At 41.6% G+C, this 19,161-nt stretch overlaps 1 protein-coding gene across 1 annotated transcript in view; it reads left to right on the top strand.

Moving 5' to 3' along the window:
• Gnaq (G protein subunit alpha q) overlaps nt 1–19,161 on the top strand; it is a 283,318-nt gene that overhangs the window by 200,272 nt on the left and 63,885 nt on the right. The window contains exon 3 of the mRNA XM_063249535.1: nt 6,651–6,805. Within this exon, the coding sequence (XP_063105605.1) occupies nt 6,651–6,805 (155 nt within the window). The remainder of the gene's footprint in view (nt 1–6,650; nt 6,806–19,161) is intronic.

A 19,161-nucleotide genomic window follows, 5' to 3' on the forward strand; every position in this document is an offset into this window, starting at 1 on the left:
TTTTACAGACCTAAGGGCAAGATTCTTGGTAATGGAGCCATGTAATTACATCAGTCAACACACTTTGGAACTGCTTAGTGTATATGATGCCGTGCTTCATCAAGCATCTGACCTACAGTGTCATTGAGACTGATAATTACAGTGCAGCAGACAAACATGAAAATGGAAATGACAAGAAAGAGTTAAATAGGAAGCTATTTGCATGGAAAAATTATGGGAGTCAGGCAAAAAAGATGGACTTCTTTGAGAAGAGAAAAATATTTTTGAAGGTCAAGGGAGGAGTATTTCCTCAAACTAAGAAGGAGCCTATTCTGTTGAAATGCATAAGGATAGCTACAGAGAAGCAAATCTAGCCTTTAAGGAAGTAAAACCACAGGGGGAAGGTATTGCCAGCAAGTGGTCTTTGGGAAGCGTAGTATGCTTTATAGTAACCGAGACTAAAAATAAAAGTATCATTAAAAGTATCATGACACAGGAGCAAATTTAACAATGGGCTCTCATTTTGTAAAGCATTAATGCAAGTAGAATAATGTATGGCTGTTTAGTAAACACAGTAGTTAGGAATCAAGATTCCATAGTACTTCCTGCTTGTTCCAAGCATTTTTACTAACATCTCTTAATTTTTCTAATGGCCTAAAATGATCTGCTATTGCCATCACACAGATGAGAGTGCTGATGCTCAGGAAGACTGAGCTGCCTTTGCTGCCAAGGACAGGGCCCTTGGTGCATTTGGGATTGGCTTGGTCTCAGGCTGTTGTCGAGGTCTTCCTTTTTATTTCTGTGGTTCTGAGTAGTTCTGTTGTCCCTCGATAGTTTCCAGCTAACACCAGGTTAAGAGGGCACGGGACTTTAGCACAGAAGAATCATCCGACCTCTCATCTGAGGGACTCCACACAGGAGCTGGCATCTTCCCGAGGGACTTCAGAAGTCTGTGTCACAGTAATTAGTAATTTTGCGGAGCCACCAGTTGAATCATCAGTTTAGAGAGGCTATTTTGTGGGAATGAGTCACTCAGGACAGGACTCCAGCCAGCAGCAGCTCAGTGTGATTTTTGCCATTCCTTGTCATTTATGTCGTAATGCAATAAAAAAGGTGCAGTGGGAGCACTGCTGCTGTGTGCACCGCACTCCAGAGAAGGCCTGCTGTTGGGGCTGTGACCATGCCAGGTAAGGTGCAGTCATCTGATAATACAGTTTGTGTCAAGGATTTTGGGAGGGTTTGGGGGAAGTTGTTTGTTTATTTGTGAAAATTTTATGCTGAGGAGTATTTGCAAATTGAAGGCCTCAAGATCCAATATCCAGTAAGGATCTCCAGAAGATTATTCCACATATGAACAAAAGGTCCTAGGTCAGCCCTTCCCCTCCTCTGCCCTTCCCTTCTTTCCTTCCTTCTTCCTTTTAAATAAGCAGAAACTGTAGGCTGTCAGGCTAGGCCTTTAAGTATTTTATAAGCATTCTGTAATTTAACCCTGTAAAGCAAATGTTGTTACCTCCATTCCACAGATCAGAGTGGGTAATCAGGAAGCAGAGATTTAGCAATGTGAGTTTACTAAAGGTCGTATTCAGCTGCAACTGAGTGGAGGTGTGATTGTAACACAAGCATTATGGTCTCAGGATCCCCCATTCTGCTCTTTGAGCAGAACAAAAACAAGAGAAAGCCAGAATCCCATTCCACCCCAGTGTATTTAGGAGTTCATAGGGTTTTTTTCCTACATCAAATGCCAAATGGAAATGAGCAACAGTAGGGGAAAAAGGGAAGATAAGAGCTTTGATTGAGAATTAAAGTGGACACTGACGGTGGCTTCTGTCATTTCGGGTTCAGAGGTGCTCTCTGTTGGGCCCTCTTCACACAGAGCAGACTGAACATCAAGCTGAATGCTTGTGTCTGAGAGTTACCATAGATGTAACTTTCATTCCTGTGTAAAGCCACCCAGAGCCCCCAGAGTTTTTGAAAATCTTTCCAAAAGTTAGATCCCTTTTCTCTCTTCTCTGAAAGCTCAGCATTCAGTGGTCAGGATTGGAACTCCTGTGGTACCTCAGTTCTTCCTTCCCTCTGCACCAGCAACCTTGGAAATAGCAGCCAGTACAGAATTTACCTAGAGGTTACCACCACCAAATTGTACAAACAGGACACAACCACACTGGCACATCTCCTGGTTTCCTCATGGTCTTGCACTGGGATCCTGCCAGTGTTCCTAAGACCCGGCTTAGCTCTGTGTTCCTTGTGGGGCTTGCCACCAGCTTGCCAGACATTCTGGAACCCAGCCTTTGGCATTCATCACTCCCACCCACCATGCTTGACTGTAAGGTAAAATGAAGTAGAATTACATCTGACATTCTGTTTATGTGATTAACCTGTGCCTGTTTTGCTTTTTTATGTGTGAGAAGGCAATATTCTTTCTTAGATGGTGGAAGATGACTTCTGAGTTAGAGGTTCATCATTGAGACAAATACTACATCTTTCAATCTGAGGGTTACATCAGTTGATTCAACACAAAGCTGCCTCACCAGTCTGGCTTCATTCACAATGAGAAAAAAACACTGTTTATATTTTTCTTTTGTTCATTCTCTTTCTCCTCCTTGAAACCCTATATCTTCATCTTCATCTGTTGGCTAACCTATCTTCTCTGGGACACCTCATTTGTCGCCATCATCTTTTCTGTGTTGTATTTGCTCATGTACAAATTTAACTACTTCTGTTCTGTTTTGTCAGCTACAATTTGAAAAAGTAAGGCCTTGTTTCACTGAATGTTGTATGTACGTGGAGGAATACTGTCACAACTCCTAAGTACTTATGTGTGGTAGATTAAATAGACAGACAGAGATATAGATAGGCATCTACTTATTTATATAGTTTATGGTTACTTGAGATCTTAGATGATTTGGTTCATTCGTGTCAGGGAAAATTTGATTAAAGTGAAGTTAAGTACTTTCTCCTAAAGATTATGACTAGTGGTACACGTATAGCCAGAACAAGAGATTGGATGTCCTCATTTCTTGCCTTGTTAAGTTTCCACTTTTTGCTTTCTTGCCTGTGTTACATGGGCATTTACTGTGTGCCAGGCCCTCTGCCTGCTCCTCTCATGTGATGTTGATTGAGCCTGTCTTGAATCTGTGGTGAGGGAGGAAGACGCTAACAAACTTCACATAAATACGCATATACTAACAACTGAACTGAGCATGCTTAAGGGTTGTATAGTTTTTATGAGAGTAACGAATGGATGATTTCCCTCAGAAATTGTCTTGGACTTGTAGGATTTGGCATTATGCTTATATACATATAATTTAAATGCCATTAAATCAGACAAATATTTCTTGTATGCTCACCCTGCACAAATCCCCCAAAGAAATTAGAATTTGTCAGCCACAGCTCTTTCTATCAGTGTGTGGTCTGCAACAGGGATAAAGTTAAAACATAACTACTAACATCAGGAGAAGTCCCATGGATCAAAAGGTTCCAAGATTGCAGGGTTTTTTTGTTTGGAGAAGGAAATCAAGAAGAATTTATTACAAGATGACAAATGATCCAGCCCCTGAACAAGAGCTCTTGAACAAGGTTCAGAGAAGTGGAGAAAGCATTCTAGATCCAAGGAAAAAAGCAAAAATAGACCAAAATTGAAAATTACAGGAGTTTAGCAGTAACAGAAATTAACTTCCTTTTACAGAGACAGGTTTTTTTGTGTGTGTGTCAGGTTACTTTATACATCATGGAGAACATTGTGTTTATTTAAATGCCTTTAAAGCCTACCAGAAATGCAAATATCCTCATGTTCATACTTTTGAAGCACATAACTATGTATTGTTTGGTTGCTGGTTGCAGAAACTGTTGCATACTCCAACTCTAATGGTACCTAATAATTTCTTAATCGCTTGGCATCTCATAGAGGGCCAATACCTACTTTAATCACCAAAGTGAAAAGTGTTTGATGTGTGGAAAGTGTTTCACACAAAACATTGCTCTAGAATAAAAAACTGAACTCTTGGCAGCTGATGTGGGTGTGGTAGGCTGGTGAATATCAAATTCCTGAAAGGAACAGCTGCATACAGTAACCTGTGTCTCCACACCTGAAGCCAGTTCAGAAAGGGGTCTTCACTGTTTTTCCTGTACATAGAATAGTTTGTCTAAGTATTGTGGTAAAGCGTGAGGAGAGTGTTTACTCATCAGGGAACGTTAACCAGTTCCCTGCAGGCGGTGCTGCCTGCTGGGTTCAAGGTTCTGTGCTGGAGCTTGGCATCACCGCCAAGCTCACTAGGGGAGCAAGCAGAGTAGTGTCTTCTAGAACAAATGGGCAGAGGAATGGCCTTCAATCTGGTACTTTATATAGATTTGTATTATTTATTTTTAATTGAATATGTAATCTAAATGTAGCTTTTATACATTAAATATATATTTAAAGTTAAGATTTAAAGTTAAGGATATTTCAAAGAAAAAAGTTCTGAATTTTGGCCTCCCTGGAGGAAGTTGTGGGGGCGTGGCCACACAGTGGTCAGTCTCCCCCTAGCAGGAGCAGTTCTTAGGAGCTGCACAGCAGCTGCCCTCTTCAACTAGGGAGGCTGTTTCCCTAGTTGGTCAGTTTTGGCCTTGGCAAAGGCTCTTACTGGTATCATATCTGCTCATTGCTGTGGCTTCCTGGACCCAAAGCCAGCTAACAGCTCTCACTGGGGAATTGCTGCCGTCGTGGGCCCCTTTGGCCTCCCCCAGCCATTTGTGGACAGCGAGGTAGTCCACTTTAGTCACAGCAGCTCATTTCTGTGCTGCACTTTGTCATTTACGGTAGTTCCCAAATCGTCACATTCATCAGAATCATTTGGCCAACCCCTTCAAGTAGGGACTGCTGGGCCTCATTGCTAAAAATCAAGATTCAGTAGGCCTCAGCAGGGACAGTGAGTGGGTATTTACTTATAGCCAATTTCCAAGTGTCACTGGCACTACTGACTGAGAGCCACCTCTTGAGAACCACTGACAAACTGTACTGTAGTCTTTGCACCCAGCCACATGACTTTAGGGGTGTTATGTATGCTCTTCCTCACCAGAAATAACACTGTAAAGATTAAGCTCCTTACCCGAAGTCATAAGAAGTAGGCTCAGCTTCCAGACCATGACTGTAGAGGGAATCCAGTGAGAAACCACCCTGCATATGTCTGAGGACTCTGACTGAGAATTCTGCCAGCTGTGGTCTTTGTCCTGTCTTAGAAGGCAGAGTTAGAACTCAACCTTATCTATTGAGCAAGGGCAAGAAGGGAAGCATTGAAACTTGCTTCTGAGACATACCTGCTGAGGAAGGCAGAGTGGAGGGAGCCCTATCTGCTTGGAGATGGGCCGGCCTGTAGGCAGAGCAGGAGACCCGACCTGGAGCAACAAATGGAGCACAGCATCAAGCCTCTGGCTTTGCTTCCAACAGGCAGGTTTTAGACAAAACTGTGATTGCACTGTGACCTCTGGGGTGGGGTTCAGAGGCAGGACTCTGTGCTGCTGAGATTGCTGGTGGCTCACCAAGACGTTGGCTGGATTAGAGAAAGCAGTTACAGGAATACATTTTCCAAGATCAGGGTGCAGAATGGAGCTGGAGCTTGTTAGTAGATCTCATTATCATGGTTGCACAGAACTAATACGAAAGGGGATTTCTTAAGTCTCAAATGTGAGGAGCTTCTTAAAATCTGAAGTCAAAATTAGTCTATTGAAAAGGTGCTCTTCCTACTTACAGAATGTGAAGAAAGGTAAAGATTGCAATCCAGATTGTTCTTACAAAAATTTTGTCTGGTTAATACTCTGTGAAATGAGTGTTACTGTGTAGTATATTCAGTGAGAACTAATTTGATTGGGGCCATTAAATAGTGGTATAGTGTGCTCATCTGGGTATCTCTGTTTTGAGACAGGGTCTCACCCTGTGTCCAAGGCTTGCCTTGAACTCACTAATGTAATTCAGGCCAGTCTCAAATCCACGATCCTCCTGCCTTAGTCGCTGGAGGGCTCCAGTCACAGCCCCATGCCATCACATCTGGCAGAGAATAAATATTTTTAAAAATAAAAGTTTTAATGTTGTTGAATTTGTCTCAAACTTCTTGCTAAATCTGATATAATAAAATGTAGACCCTTTGTCATTCTTCAGTTTGATAATGTAGGTAGATAGAAGAGAGTATTTTTAGAATTGGGGTGCACAAGACTAGATTGGATATTGCAATTGTCAGATTGCATCATTAGTATTAACTGTTCTTCTGCAGGTTTTATACCCTGTCCTAAAAGTGAACTGTAAAAATGATCCTCATTAGTGGAGGATTCTGAGTTTCTCCTAAGATGGGCTACTGAGTGTGTTTGATTGTAGTAAACTATAAACACAGAAGGGCTAAGTATGTAACTACTAATAGTTTGGGGTTGTGATAATCACCTGAACACAGTGATATTTGTAGCACAATCCTGGTTCTAGTGGGATAGCAGAATGAGCTTTTTCCTCTGGGTTACCTCAGGTCAACTTTCAGCAGCCTTGAGGTTGCCTCATTGGCAGTCGGGGCAGGGTTTTCTCTGGGAGAAGCAAACACCATGGACCGGCTTGAGAAATGTCTATGAAGAAAATCACTTGAATGACCACACTGTAATTTGAAGCGTAATGGAGAGTTGTAAAACTGCTTCTGTTTTTGCTGTTCTTTAAACAGGCTCATGCACAGTTAGTTCGGGAAGTGGATGTGGAGAAGGTGTCTGCTTTTGAAAACCCCTACGTAGATGCAATAAAGAGTTTGTGGAATGATCCTGGAATCCAGGAATGCTATGACAGACGACGAGAGTATCAATTGTCTGACTCTACCAAATAGTGAGTATCCAGCCAGGAGTCCTTTTCCATCTTTCTCTTCACTTTGATGTTAATATGTTACACAGGCGTGGTGTTTAGGCCCACATCTGTAATCCTAGCATTCAGGAGGCTGAGGCAGGAGGATTGCTGTAAGTTTAAGGCCAGCCTGAACTGCATAGTGAAACCCTGTCTCAAAAAGACACCCCCCCCCCCGCAAAAAAGTGCTGCCCAATTATAACTTCTGCAGCTGTGCTGTGAAAACCAAACTTAAAAGTTATAACGTATAGCCCTGCTTCTGCCACACTCACAAATGTGAACTATATTATAGCAGACTGAAATCATGAGTCAGGGAAAATAGTTCTTCTATTGTTTTTATTGTTTGTTTGTTTTTATTTTGTTTTCTGTTTTAAAAATAAGCAGAAGAGTCTAGGAGTTTTTTCCCACCCTTTCTCCTCCCCCAGATCGCAAACCAGTGATTCCCAAACACATACACCATTGTAACTTGAAATCTGGTAATAAGAATTTTTATACAGATTGCGGTAAGACCTTACTCATGTGTGAGAAAACACCTTACACACATTAGAAATTGCAAATGAAAATATATTTGATTATGGCTTCCTAAAACACAAAACTTCTCAGTTGCCACTTTTCAGACCCAGAACCTCAACTGCTATTTTGAGAAGCACTATTATGTTGATGGATGGGTTTTCTTCTGCATTAAAATTGTGAGTCTAATTTTGCATTCATTCCAGAATTATTTTGTAAGCTGTCAGTCAGATTCACACATCCTGAGAAGATTTATGTCCTAAAAGGATCTATTGATTCTTTAGATCAAATCTTGCTTAACAGAAAGTAAATTTTGGCAGTCATTAGATTAATGTACTCAGTGTAGTCAGCAATCCAGATAATCAGGTGCCTAAAAAGTGATGGGGTTTAAAACAAATGTGGGACGTGTAGGGCTAGAACTTAGCCAGATTTCTGTCTCTATTAATTATGTTAAATCAGCGTTTACCTTGTTTTGGTTTTGGATAGATGGAAGAATGGGTGGAAAATATTCTGCAGCTGGAAGCTGGTTCATATGATAAGGTGAACCAGTAGGTGAGGGCAGAAACTTGGGGAAAAATGAACCCCAAGGTATCACTTAGTAATGCATCAGAGACCCAAGAGCTAGTGTTGCTTTTCCAGAAGCTACGATTTGGCCTTTCTGGCATTTGTATAAGTTAAGTTTTGATTCAGATGAGCCATAGATTGCTTCCTTCCTCCTCTGCCTGTCTGTTGCCTTTGCCGTTTCAGAACTCTCCCCCTTGATTCACCGTTGTTTTATCCATCCTCCCCTGTTCCTGCTCAGTATATCTTCACTTGTTTACTCCTGCACCTCATCTTTAATTTACTTCTCCTCAACTCTTTCACTTTGATACTGTGATACCTTTACTGATACTCCATTATAAAGTTACATTTTTAAATTCTTTGACCTCTTACTATTTTTCTCCTAACCTGTCTTTTTACAGTTATTTTAAATCCTTTCTCTACCCAACCCAAACTCTCCCATTCTTGAGTATTACCTGTAGTTATTACCTTTGTAGAGGGGTTTGCTAGTGGGGAACCAGTGCTCTGGTATCTAATAATACGTGCTTGCCGGAGTTAGGTTCCGTACTGAGGAATTGGTTTACTTCCTCTCCAGGGATGGATTCGCTGAGAAATTTCTTTGCACAAAAGTACCTGCCTGGCTACTGTAAAGATGTTCTTGAGATAATCCTCCAGTGACATTGCTCTCGGGCAGACTCACAGATTTATAGACGTGCACAAACTGGATGTTGCTTTAGGGCAGAGGGTTACCCTGGATGTCTCTAGGTCTTTGTCAGGCTGTTACTCTCAGAGTCATCATTGGAGGATTCTGCCAGCACAGGGCAAATCCATCCTAGAAATAGGCCTGCTTGTTGAGCACATTCTTCATGATAGATCCAGATATGAGGTGGTGCATGTGACCCAGGCTGATCTAAACTCTCAAGTAATTATTTTTTAAATAGTTCATCTCTTCCCTAGTGGAATAGAGAGAAGTCAATTTCCTGAATTTCTTATATGTAGACATATACTCCTTCAGTATGTGCATACAACTAATTCTTTAGCCATATTTTTATTGCTGAAGTAGTGTTGTAACTTGTCCTTATATAGGCTTAGACATTTCACTGTATATGTTTTTATAAAAATGGGCCAGGCATGATGGTGCACTCCTGTAAGCCTAGCATTTGTGGGGCTGAGGCAGGAGGATCGTTGCAAATTCGAGACCAGCCTGGGCTACAAAGTGAGCCCAAGGCCAGCCTGAACCACATAGTCAGACCCTGTATCAAAAAGACCAAAAAAAAAAAAAAAAAAAAAAAAAAAGTACCTAAAATGAATTAATCAGAGGTCAGAGCTATAGCTTAGTGGCATAGTGCCTGCCTGGCAAGTGTGAGGTCCTGAGTTCAATTCCGGTACCCAAAAAATATAAAATAAAATTCATAAGCAGTTCTCCTTATTCTATACGCAGCTCATATTCAGATTTCTCAAATTCTTCCTAAATGTCCTTTAAAGGTGGTTGATTTTTAGGACTGTACATTAACTCTGGTTGTTGTGTTTCTTAAGGCTCTTCTACTTGAGACTTGTTTTATATTTTAGTGGCTGAAGAGATTGGCCTAGATTTGCCTGATTACTTCATAGTACTCCTCTAGTCCACAGATTTATTGTAAACTGGGAATTTCATTAAATACTAGATTTCATTCAGGTTAAACATTGAGACTGGGAAGCATTGTATGTGATCCCCAGCTTACCCATCACTGGTATGAGAATAGTGGCAAAGCTATATTTTTTTTCTTTTGAGGCATTGTTTTGTCACTCTTAGGTTCCCAAGCAGCTTTTCACCTGATGCTTTTAATTCTAGTTGATGATCCTGGCCTGTTTGACTAGGGTTTGGTAAGAATGGTCTTCCACCTGCATCACTTGATTTGTGTAGCTGTTCTTCTGTGAAATAGAAGGAGCTATATATTTCCTAATGGAGAGATGTGTGTTCTGGTCTTTTAAGATCAGTAATTTGTTGTGTGGACAAAATAAAAAGATGGTAGTGGTAGTAACTGGTTATCCAAGCCAGCACATTTTGAGACAGAAGCAGGGCTGTAACAATGCAGTGGGGATCCTGGGAGCAGGCCAGGGCATTCGGGTCACCTTAGCTAAATGAAGTCTGTGAAGACTAGTTGGTGGGTTGGTTTCCTTTTTTTTTTTTTTTTTTTTTTTTTGTCTTTTTCATTTTTATCGAGCTCAACCAGGGATCGAGCTCATGACCGCACACTTGCAAGGAAGGTGCTTATGCCACTGAGCTAAATCCCCAGCCCCGGTGGGTTGGTTTCCTTCTTTTTCTCTGGAACAGTGTATTTCAAGAAGGGTAGAATCTTACGGGGTAGCATGTAGACACCGTCAGTCAGCTGCCCTATTTCTGAGCTCCTCCAAGTATGATGCAGCATCCTTGATAGGCCAGGCCCAGGTGTTCTGGCCCAGTCCTGGCCTTAGTCCTGCCCGTACCAGGTGGCCTGGGAAGGAGAGTGATCTTACTTTTCCTGATGTAAATTCTGGAGACATTAGCTTCTCTCCTGCCTGGTTACCTTCTCAACACAGAGACAGGCCCTGCAGTGCCTCCGATCACCAGGCCTGTGGAGTGCCAAGGTTTCTCCAGGATGGTCACAGCAGACGTCCTGTGAACCGTGGAGATGGCTGGTGAAGATACTGAAGCTCACTGATTCCCGGCACGGCCCTGTTGTCATAGAATAACTCATAATAATTCCTCTCTCTATTCAAGACAGCTTTCACTCCTTTTCCTTTTTGACATTGTTGTATGTGTTTCCCTGTGGATCTTGAGTATTTATTGTTCTCTTTTCCTTCATAAGTTTTCATGTCACTGTTTTGTCTTTTAAATAAAAATATACTTCAATGATATTTTGGATCTGATTCTTTTTTTTTTTTTTTCTCACCTTGCTTTGGATCTTACCTCTTACTCAGTCTTACTGACCTACAGTAATCTTTCTGTACTCCAGATAAACTTCTGAGTACTGACCATAAAAGCTGTTCTTTAGTTTAGGTTTAGAGGATGTATACATACCAAATTTTGACTTCACAAATAATCCACGAAATAATGAATGGCTGATTCCCACTTTTTCTGTGAACTTTAACCAGGATAGATGAATGAGGAATTTTCAGAGCCTCATTCAGGGTTGCTTTTTTCTAGTTTAAAAAAAAAAGTCACATAGCAGGAAAGATACAGGTTATTAATCAGTGTTGTCTCTAGGTAGTTTGGTTGTTTCCAAGGTTGAGGGGAACTATTATATCATATTTCCTGGAAGACAAACTATATCATCATCATCCGAACTTAGCCACGTTTAGCTAAGTGCCAGTTATTCATATTAACACAGAAGATGTTCCACGCCTCAGGTAACTCAGAAGTGTTAGTTCTGAATCGTAGCCTCAGTCCTTAGGGCACTCCCTCCTTCCCCCCCATTGCCTCTTTTATTGGAGCCAGTATGAAGGATACAGTAAATGATTTGAATTTCCCTACTTTGTTTTGATTAGGCAAGTTGCTAGCAAAATATGCAATCACATGACTCAAAGGACAAGCAGCACTGTCAGAAACAAAGATATGAGAAAATGCAGACAAAGAATAAACAGTTTGGGATAAATTTGCAGTTAGCTTTAATTTGGTACATTCTTCCAAATCTATATAATGAAGAAGATCCTAGAGAGTTTGTAGGTTTCTTTATTAATTTTCTTATCAATTAAAAAGCCCAAAGACTTCTTGTATCTTTAGATAAAGAGCACAATAAGCAGATGGTAGTAGGTTTTTCTTTTTTCAGGGCTCATCACCTGTTTTAGTATACTGAGACAGCAGGTCAAATGAGTTCGTAGCCTGCAGTACCAGAAGCTCCCTGATTTCAGCCAGAGAACATGTACATTGTCATACATTTTTTAGTCTCCACACTAGGTTTTGTCTGAAGACTGCCTTAAGAGACCAAATAATCCCTAGTCTTACTTTACTGAAGTTCCTTCAAATAGACAGATACTTAGAAATTTCCACATGATCTAGAGACCATAAGTTCAAAATACAGTTGAAATTGTCCTTTTGGCACAGGTAAACATTGTCATTTACCTATGCCTTAGGCTGACATTTTTTAATCTGATTATGCCATGTTGAATTTAAGATGTAACAAGAATTTCAGAGCAGGATAACACATTCCCCCCCCCCCCACTTGTGGCCCAATCTTTGAAGAGACACTATGCTAAAAAGTTGCTACCTGATGAGCCAACCATTAGAAGCCTAGGTAACTTGTTAGCTCTCGTGGCCATCCTGACTTTTCTTTGTACCAGATGGTAAGTCAACTTTTAAGCATGCCCCAGGCTTGTGAAGTCAGGAGAGACTGTTTATTATATGGGTTGAAACAATTGTATTGGATCAAGATCCAGCTATAGATGGAATTTCTCCCACTGATCACTACCTCCTTTCCCCAGACGTGGAATGTGATTTGTAATCTTCGATTTTGCTTCTAAATTCAAGTTCCTGGATTCCACTGCAGTGCACAACCTTTATCTGAGGAGTTGTTACCCTGTCAGCCAAATGAAAGCCTGATGCTCTCGAATTTATCTGGAAATAGAATGAACAGAGAGATTCCGTGTTTAAATTACAAGAGCTGGTCTCTTTAGCAGGAAAGGGCATTGGCCTCGAATAACGTGGAATACCATTTTTTCACTTGAATGATTTATTTACTTTTATTCTAATTTTATCATCGAATGGGCCATATCATCTGCTGCATTTTGCAACAGTAAAATAAGTAAGTTAAAACTCCTGCTCTTGTCTTTGACAGTGAATTCTGATGATCTGAAGAGCTCTTTATTATTTCCTTTTCAGACTGCTTGGATCTCACAGTGATGAAAAAGGCGTAGATGTATTTATTTTCTAATCTGCAGTAGAAAACAACATGGGGGAAGGGGTTGGAATTGGCTTCTATTTGCCCCTTGTGCAGTTTGTCCAAAGACCTGCTGGTGTGGGAGACCAGCTTCAGGGTGTGTCTGTTCACATGTTAGCAGGACTTGTGCTCCTTGCAGTAATTTGGTCTCTTGACATCTCTCCACAGTCTTCACTGAGCATGATGATGTACCCAGCTAAACCTGTGCTGCCATTACTACAGAATAGGGTGACCTCTGCTTGTTTTTGTAAAAAAAAGTTTTACTGTTGCGCAGCTGAAGACTTTCTTTCATGCATTGTCTTTAGCTGCTTTTGCATCCAAATGCAGAGACAGATAAAACAGGCCATGTGGCTGACAAAGCCTAAAATATTCATATGTAGACACAAATAATTTCAAATTCCCTCCTCAAGAACAATGAAGATTGAAAGGCAACTAGCTCTCTGTCTTCACCATTTACATGGGAACCTAGTTTAAGACTCTGAAGCTCTGAACTAACCTGGAGATAAGTTTTACAGTAGAGAGACAAGGGACACAGAATGCTGTAGGTTATAGTCCCTGGCAGTACCTCTGAATGCCACAAAAGGACTGAAGATCATGCAGATGGCTAGAACTGTTCCTTGAGTTGATTTGGCCTTGTGTGTCATGCCTTTTGCACTGTGTATGTAGTGTTTGATGCTGTGCTGCAGCTGGTGTAGGACAGTGTAATAAGGTTTAGCAGTCAGCTGAAGCAAAGATAGGATTGATAGACTTTCGTCAGACCCTAGCAGAATATGCCTTTGACTAGACAACAGCCACCTGCAGTCACAGGAGAGCCCAGCAGCCTCTCTGTTGTCTTATTACTCGGAAGTTCATGCAGCTTCTTCTTTGACACTCTCCCTACCAAGCACCCCCTGGGCACTGATCTGCCAACTCTGAAGTACTTGCTTATGATCACCATGGCTTTCCAGTTTCTAGAAATGACTTCAGTTTCGCTTTGTAGTCATCTAATGGTGCATTAGGAGGAACAACTTCCTGGGACTTGAGCACCCTTGTGCAAAGGGAAGACTGATTCGACAGACTCTGACCCTACAGAAGCTATATCTGAGTTAAAATGACATGACCAGGGGAGACTGCCTTAAATTTCAGCCTGTGCCACAACTGACCCAGCTTGCCACCAGAACCTCTGTGTGGTTCACGAGGAACCGGCACCGTGCATGGTTATTTAGGGTACAGTCATCTCACTGCCAGAATACAGTCTCTTTGAGGATAGGATTCTTTTCTTTTTTTTTTTTTTTTTTTTTCCTCTTCATTCTCAGTGCTGAGCAGTTGCCTTTCAATAAAAACTGTTGAATAAATGAATAATAAAAGAATAAGGAAAGTCTAAGCCTTTTGTAGTTTCTTCCCCATCTCTCTTACCTCTTTCCTGGCTATTGAAATCCCGTTCTGTCTGCACCGCCTCCCCCACCACACACTATTCTCTAGTGATCGCAGTTCATAATCATCTCTCCCTTCTTGCTGCATTCATAGTTAGCAGCTCACAATTTGGCACTTAATTGTTTCTTAATTGATTCATCTGTGCTATCTTTGCTTCCCAGAGAGTCTGATATCCCTAAAGGCAGAGAATATATTTTTACGTATTTTGTACCAGCTCCCCATGCCAACCCTTCCTTCCATCCAACACACGTGCTGCTCTAGAATCTACCATGTAACAGATTCTCAGTGAGGAAATGCAGATTAACTGAGTTCTGCATTGCTATTCCATTTGAAGACAGAGTAGACCAGAAAGCAGTCTTCTGTGTTTCTTGATATATTTTAGAACTGTGTCAAAATTAGTCAGTAGCTGGGACAGTTATATGAAAGGTAAAATAACAAATAGGCAAATTGAAAAGGCCCCCTTCAATTTCAGTCTCTGTGTGTCTTTCTGTCTGTCTCTCTCATTTTGTGTTTTGTTTGTTTGTTTCTTTGTTTGGGTCTCACTTTGTTGCCTAAGCTGGTCCAAAGTCCTCACCTCAAGTGATCCTCCTGCCTCAGCTTCCCTGACTAGCTGGAAATACAGGTATATACCATCAGATTGACCTGCTTTTTTAAATTACAAGATTAAATTATTTGTTTAAGTAACACATTTGTCACTGTGAGCCAGGCCTGCGCCTGTACCTGGGTGTGCCTGGACCTTTCACAGACTCCGTGACAGCCATGAGGAACAACTGCTCATCCACAGAACTCACAGGATACTGAAGCTATCTCACAAAAGCAGTGACAGGATCCTTTTAAAACATATGTGATTTAATTTTAAAAATCAGGTTTTCTAAGAGTAATAAGATTCTAAATATTCAATAGATATTGTAATAATGAAAGGGAAAGAAAGTGCTCAGAAGGACAGAACAACCAGTGTAGGGGAAAGGGGAAAAGGAAGAAAGGAGAAGATCGTATGTGTGTTGGTAAACACATATGAATGTATGCATGTATATGGATGCCAGATAGATAAGTATACTGCTAATCTCTGTTAGTTAATACAAAAAATAGTGCTGTCAGGGGCTGGGGATTTAGCTCAGTGGCATAAGCACCTGCCCTGCAAGCAGGCGGTCGTGAGTTCAATCCCCAGTACCAGAAAAAAAAAACAAAAAAACAAAAAACACAACAGTGCTGTCCCTGTTCCACTGATCACTTTTGTGACTAGATTTTGTAACCTGAACAACAATTTCTAAAACAATATGTAATATATTAACTGGTGTTAATTCTCTACTTTTTTGTTGAAATTCTGTATCATTTCTATCCTTTTTTTGTTTCGCTTTTTTTTTTTAAAAAATAAAACAATTAAACGTCTGATTTTCTGGATTGGCTTCAATCCTTGGTAAGGAAAATTGAAATGCATGATCCCTAGGACTTATCCCACAGAATAGTTTACATTGAACAGTTTTCATAAGTCTGTGATTATAACAACTGCTCACATTGGGTGGCCTTTCTTTTACAACTGGAATTCCGTGTGAGAAGCTTACTTTTTATGAACATAGTGCCTATGATAAGTACTTGAACTCTAATCATGATATGCCCAGTGATAAAAACAGAAAAAGGTAGGTTGCTGTGGCCTCTACTGAATGAGCTCTGGGAGGTTTATGCAGCGCACATGGAATTCCATGCAGCAACCAGACTGTGACGAGCTTGGGTCCCAGAGCTGCCAGGCGAGGGCTGGATGTGGCTGGTCACAGTGCCAAAGCCCAGCTCGGCTCTCTTCTTGGAGCAGCAATGCTGTAGAATGGTTGCTATTTCTTCTTCTCCTTTTTTTTTTAAACCTTTCTGCTGTTGGATCTTGGTGGTCAGACACAGCTGTACAAATAGCGTGTGTTTCTGGTTTCTCCTCCATATCCCCTGTCTTTCAGTGTCACGTATAATCTCATGGCACGATCTAGCTCCAGCTCCCTGCAGACTGTTCCTCTCACAATGAGGTCTTCTGGATTTTTTTTTTATGTGAAGTTGACCTAGTTTTACTAACCTTCTTTTTAATAATTAAAAATGTGAAAACCTACCCAGAATAATTTTCTGTGCCATAACTTCATCTTAATATTAACCTGAACTGCACAGCTTACAGATACAGCCCGGCCCTGGGCGGCCCTCACACGAGGGTGGGAGAGGCGGGCATGCCACGCTGCGTGTCCCAAGTTGCTGTTTTCATTTGTCTTATTAAATATGTTTAGTTGGATTGCCACCAAATGTTAGAAATTGCTTTTTCTACATATGACCTACTTTTTCCCTTTTGGTATAATTACTGAGATTTGTATAACTCTCTTACTTAAAAAAAATTTTTTAGCCCTACCTGTCATGTGATGTATTTTGCTTGTCACATCATGTCTCTAAATTTTGTTCTGTATTTCCTTCATTTAAAAAACTCTTGAATTTTAATTTCTGTGCTGTTCTTGGTTGAGATTTCAGTTATCCTTCCAGTCAAAGGTAGTGAGTGTTAAAAAGGGAGAACAGGCGATCGAACTCACCACCTCACACTTGCCAGACAGGCACTTGTGCTGCTGAGGTGTATCCCTGGCCCCTTTAAAAAGATTTTTAAAACTAAGTTCTAAGTTTAAAACTAAGTAAGGTGAATTTAAAACAGCAAAACTTCCTGTCTTGAGTATATTCTTAAATGTCATTTGTCTCCTAGATAATTAAATTCCATGTATACCATGACAACTTTCTGTCCCTCACATCAGCCACCTGTTACACATACAGTGCCTTAGAAAGGGACCTGTGCCCATTGCCATAGCAACACCCTGAGAATGGCCTGAGCAGCCTCTCCGAGCCTTTCCTACAAAACGAATTATGATTATACTTAACTCTGAATTTACCCTGAACCAATATTAATTGGTTCAGACCTTGGTGCTTCTTTTTAAAAGGTTAAACGAAGGACCCAGTAGAACCCCCACCTCACGCTTCTCCCAGTTCTCCTTCAGAGTGTGAAGCATACAGTGGAAGGTACAGTGCAGAGGGTTTCTGTTGCCTTCCTCACAGTGTGACAGATGTCAGCACGTGAAGATGTGCTAGGCTGACCGTGCCAGGACTCACTTCTGAGGGCACACAGCGGAGGTTTTTCCCTCAGCAAAGGTGGAACACAGGAGGCTCTGTGAGTGCATCGTCTGACTCTCACCAGCCCAGCGCGGGGGCAGCAGGTGGAATGGCTGGGCAGCTTCTCTGCACACCAGGTCCTCCTTGGCGGTACAAAATGATAGTTCTTGGTCATCTCTGTGCTTCACCTGCTTCACAGATCACATCTTCAGGCCTGGGTAGCGCCCAGCTCTTCCGGTCGGAGAAAAGTCATTCATTTGTTTTTGTTCTTGGTTTGTTTTTCTTTGTCTTGTTTCGGGTTGTGTCCTAGATGATGAATACTGGAAATGACGGAGCTGGATGCAGCCCCTTTCAGAAAGTGTTTTTGTTAAGCTAGATTAGTTTAACTTTTTACACCGAGTGAAGTGAGTTTTTCTCTTCACCATTCAACTAAGGCAAAGGAGGAAGAGGAAAGTCGACCAAGAACTGTCACTTTGAAGTGAATCAGAAGTGTGTGGAGCATCTTTAAAGAGCGTTGAGATAGGAACGCTGCCATGAAACCCGTCAGTGCCCTGATGGTCAGCAGACCTCTCTTGAAGCTGGTGTGCTCTCACCGTTACTCTGTGTGAACAGTGCTGCCGTTCAGAAGCAGCACGAGAAGAACAAAGAGAAAAAATATGTGACAAGTGTGACTGTTTCAGGGACTTAGGTGCTGTCTGAGTGGGACACTGGATTCGTGGAGACCTCACACAGGGCTTTATGGTTGCAGGGGTGCGCTGGACCGCATCTTACCCAGGTGTTTCGGGGAGCCCAGTGCATCCTTCTGGGCACCAGTGTGCCTGCTGTGCAGTCCCACAGTTACTCTCCCACGTCACGTGCCTGCCCCCCAAGATTGAAGCCATGACCTCACTTGAAGTAAATTCCAGCCACATCCCCGCCCCTGTGATGCTGGAAACTGAACCCAGCCCCGCTGCTGAGACAGGCTGTTGCCTAGGGGCATGGGTTGGTGCTGTTCCTGGGCCAGCCTCCCTACCCTGCTAGAATGATAGCGTGCGCCATCAGGCCCAGCGGCTCCTGCTCCTGCTCTACGTTCTGCAAGCACGGAACTGTTTTTAAATGAATGACTGTGCATAGTCTGCTCAGTTCTCTTCAGGAGGCAGAGCGCCACAGTTTCCCTTTACCTCACGGTACCTTAGCAGTCCTCTGTTCTTTCGTGTGTAGCAATAAGTGAAGAGAAGTAGGCAGTGTATTTTCTGAACCTGCTTACCTGTGTAATTTTCAAGTTCTTTGCTTCACCTGAAGTAAATTCTTGTGTACAGTAGTTAAACTAATGGTGATTTTTGTGAATTTTAGAATATATGAGTTCAGGATTTTCAAATGAAGGTACCAGAGAACTCAACTGGTCCAGACTAGCCTGCTGATTTTGTAAATATGATGATGGCTTGGTTTACCTATAGAATAGGTTATAGATCAGCTCCCAGAGTGTGGGCTTACTAACATACTAGACAGCTCCATGACTCCATGACTGCCAAGTAATTTACTAAAATCTTGGCTATCGTTCATTTCTGTGTATTCTTTCAGCTGATTCCAGTTAGTAGCATGCTGTCAGCTGGAGAATCACTCATCTGTCCTAGATAAGGTCTCTACTTGCACTGGGAATTTGTAGGCTGATTCGTTTGTGTCTTAAAAGATTGATACATTACCAAAGAGGCAGTAGCTTTTTTTCTTTGTTAAGGTCAGACTTAGCACTATTGTTTTATGATTTCAGAATCATGCAGACTTAGCATCAGATTTCCCTTTTAACACTGAAGTCTGGAGTTTAAGGTATGAAAACACCACCAGTAAGAATGGAATTTAGTGCTGCAACTAAAACACAGTACGGCAAAT

Source organism: Cavia porcellus, unplaced genomic scaffold (genome assembly GCF_034190915.1).
Source record: "Cavia porcellus strain 051 isolate PalLab524CR breed Dunkin Hartley unplaced genomic scaffold, mCavPor4.1 scaffold_1, whole genome shotgun sequence".
Taxonomy (NCBI): domain Eukaryota; kingdom Metazoa; phylum Chordata; class Mammalia; order Rodentia; family Caviidae; genus Cavia; species Cavia porcellus.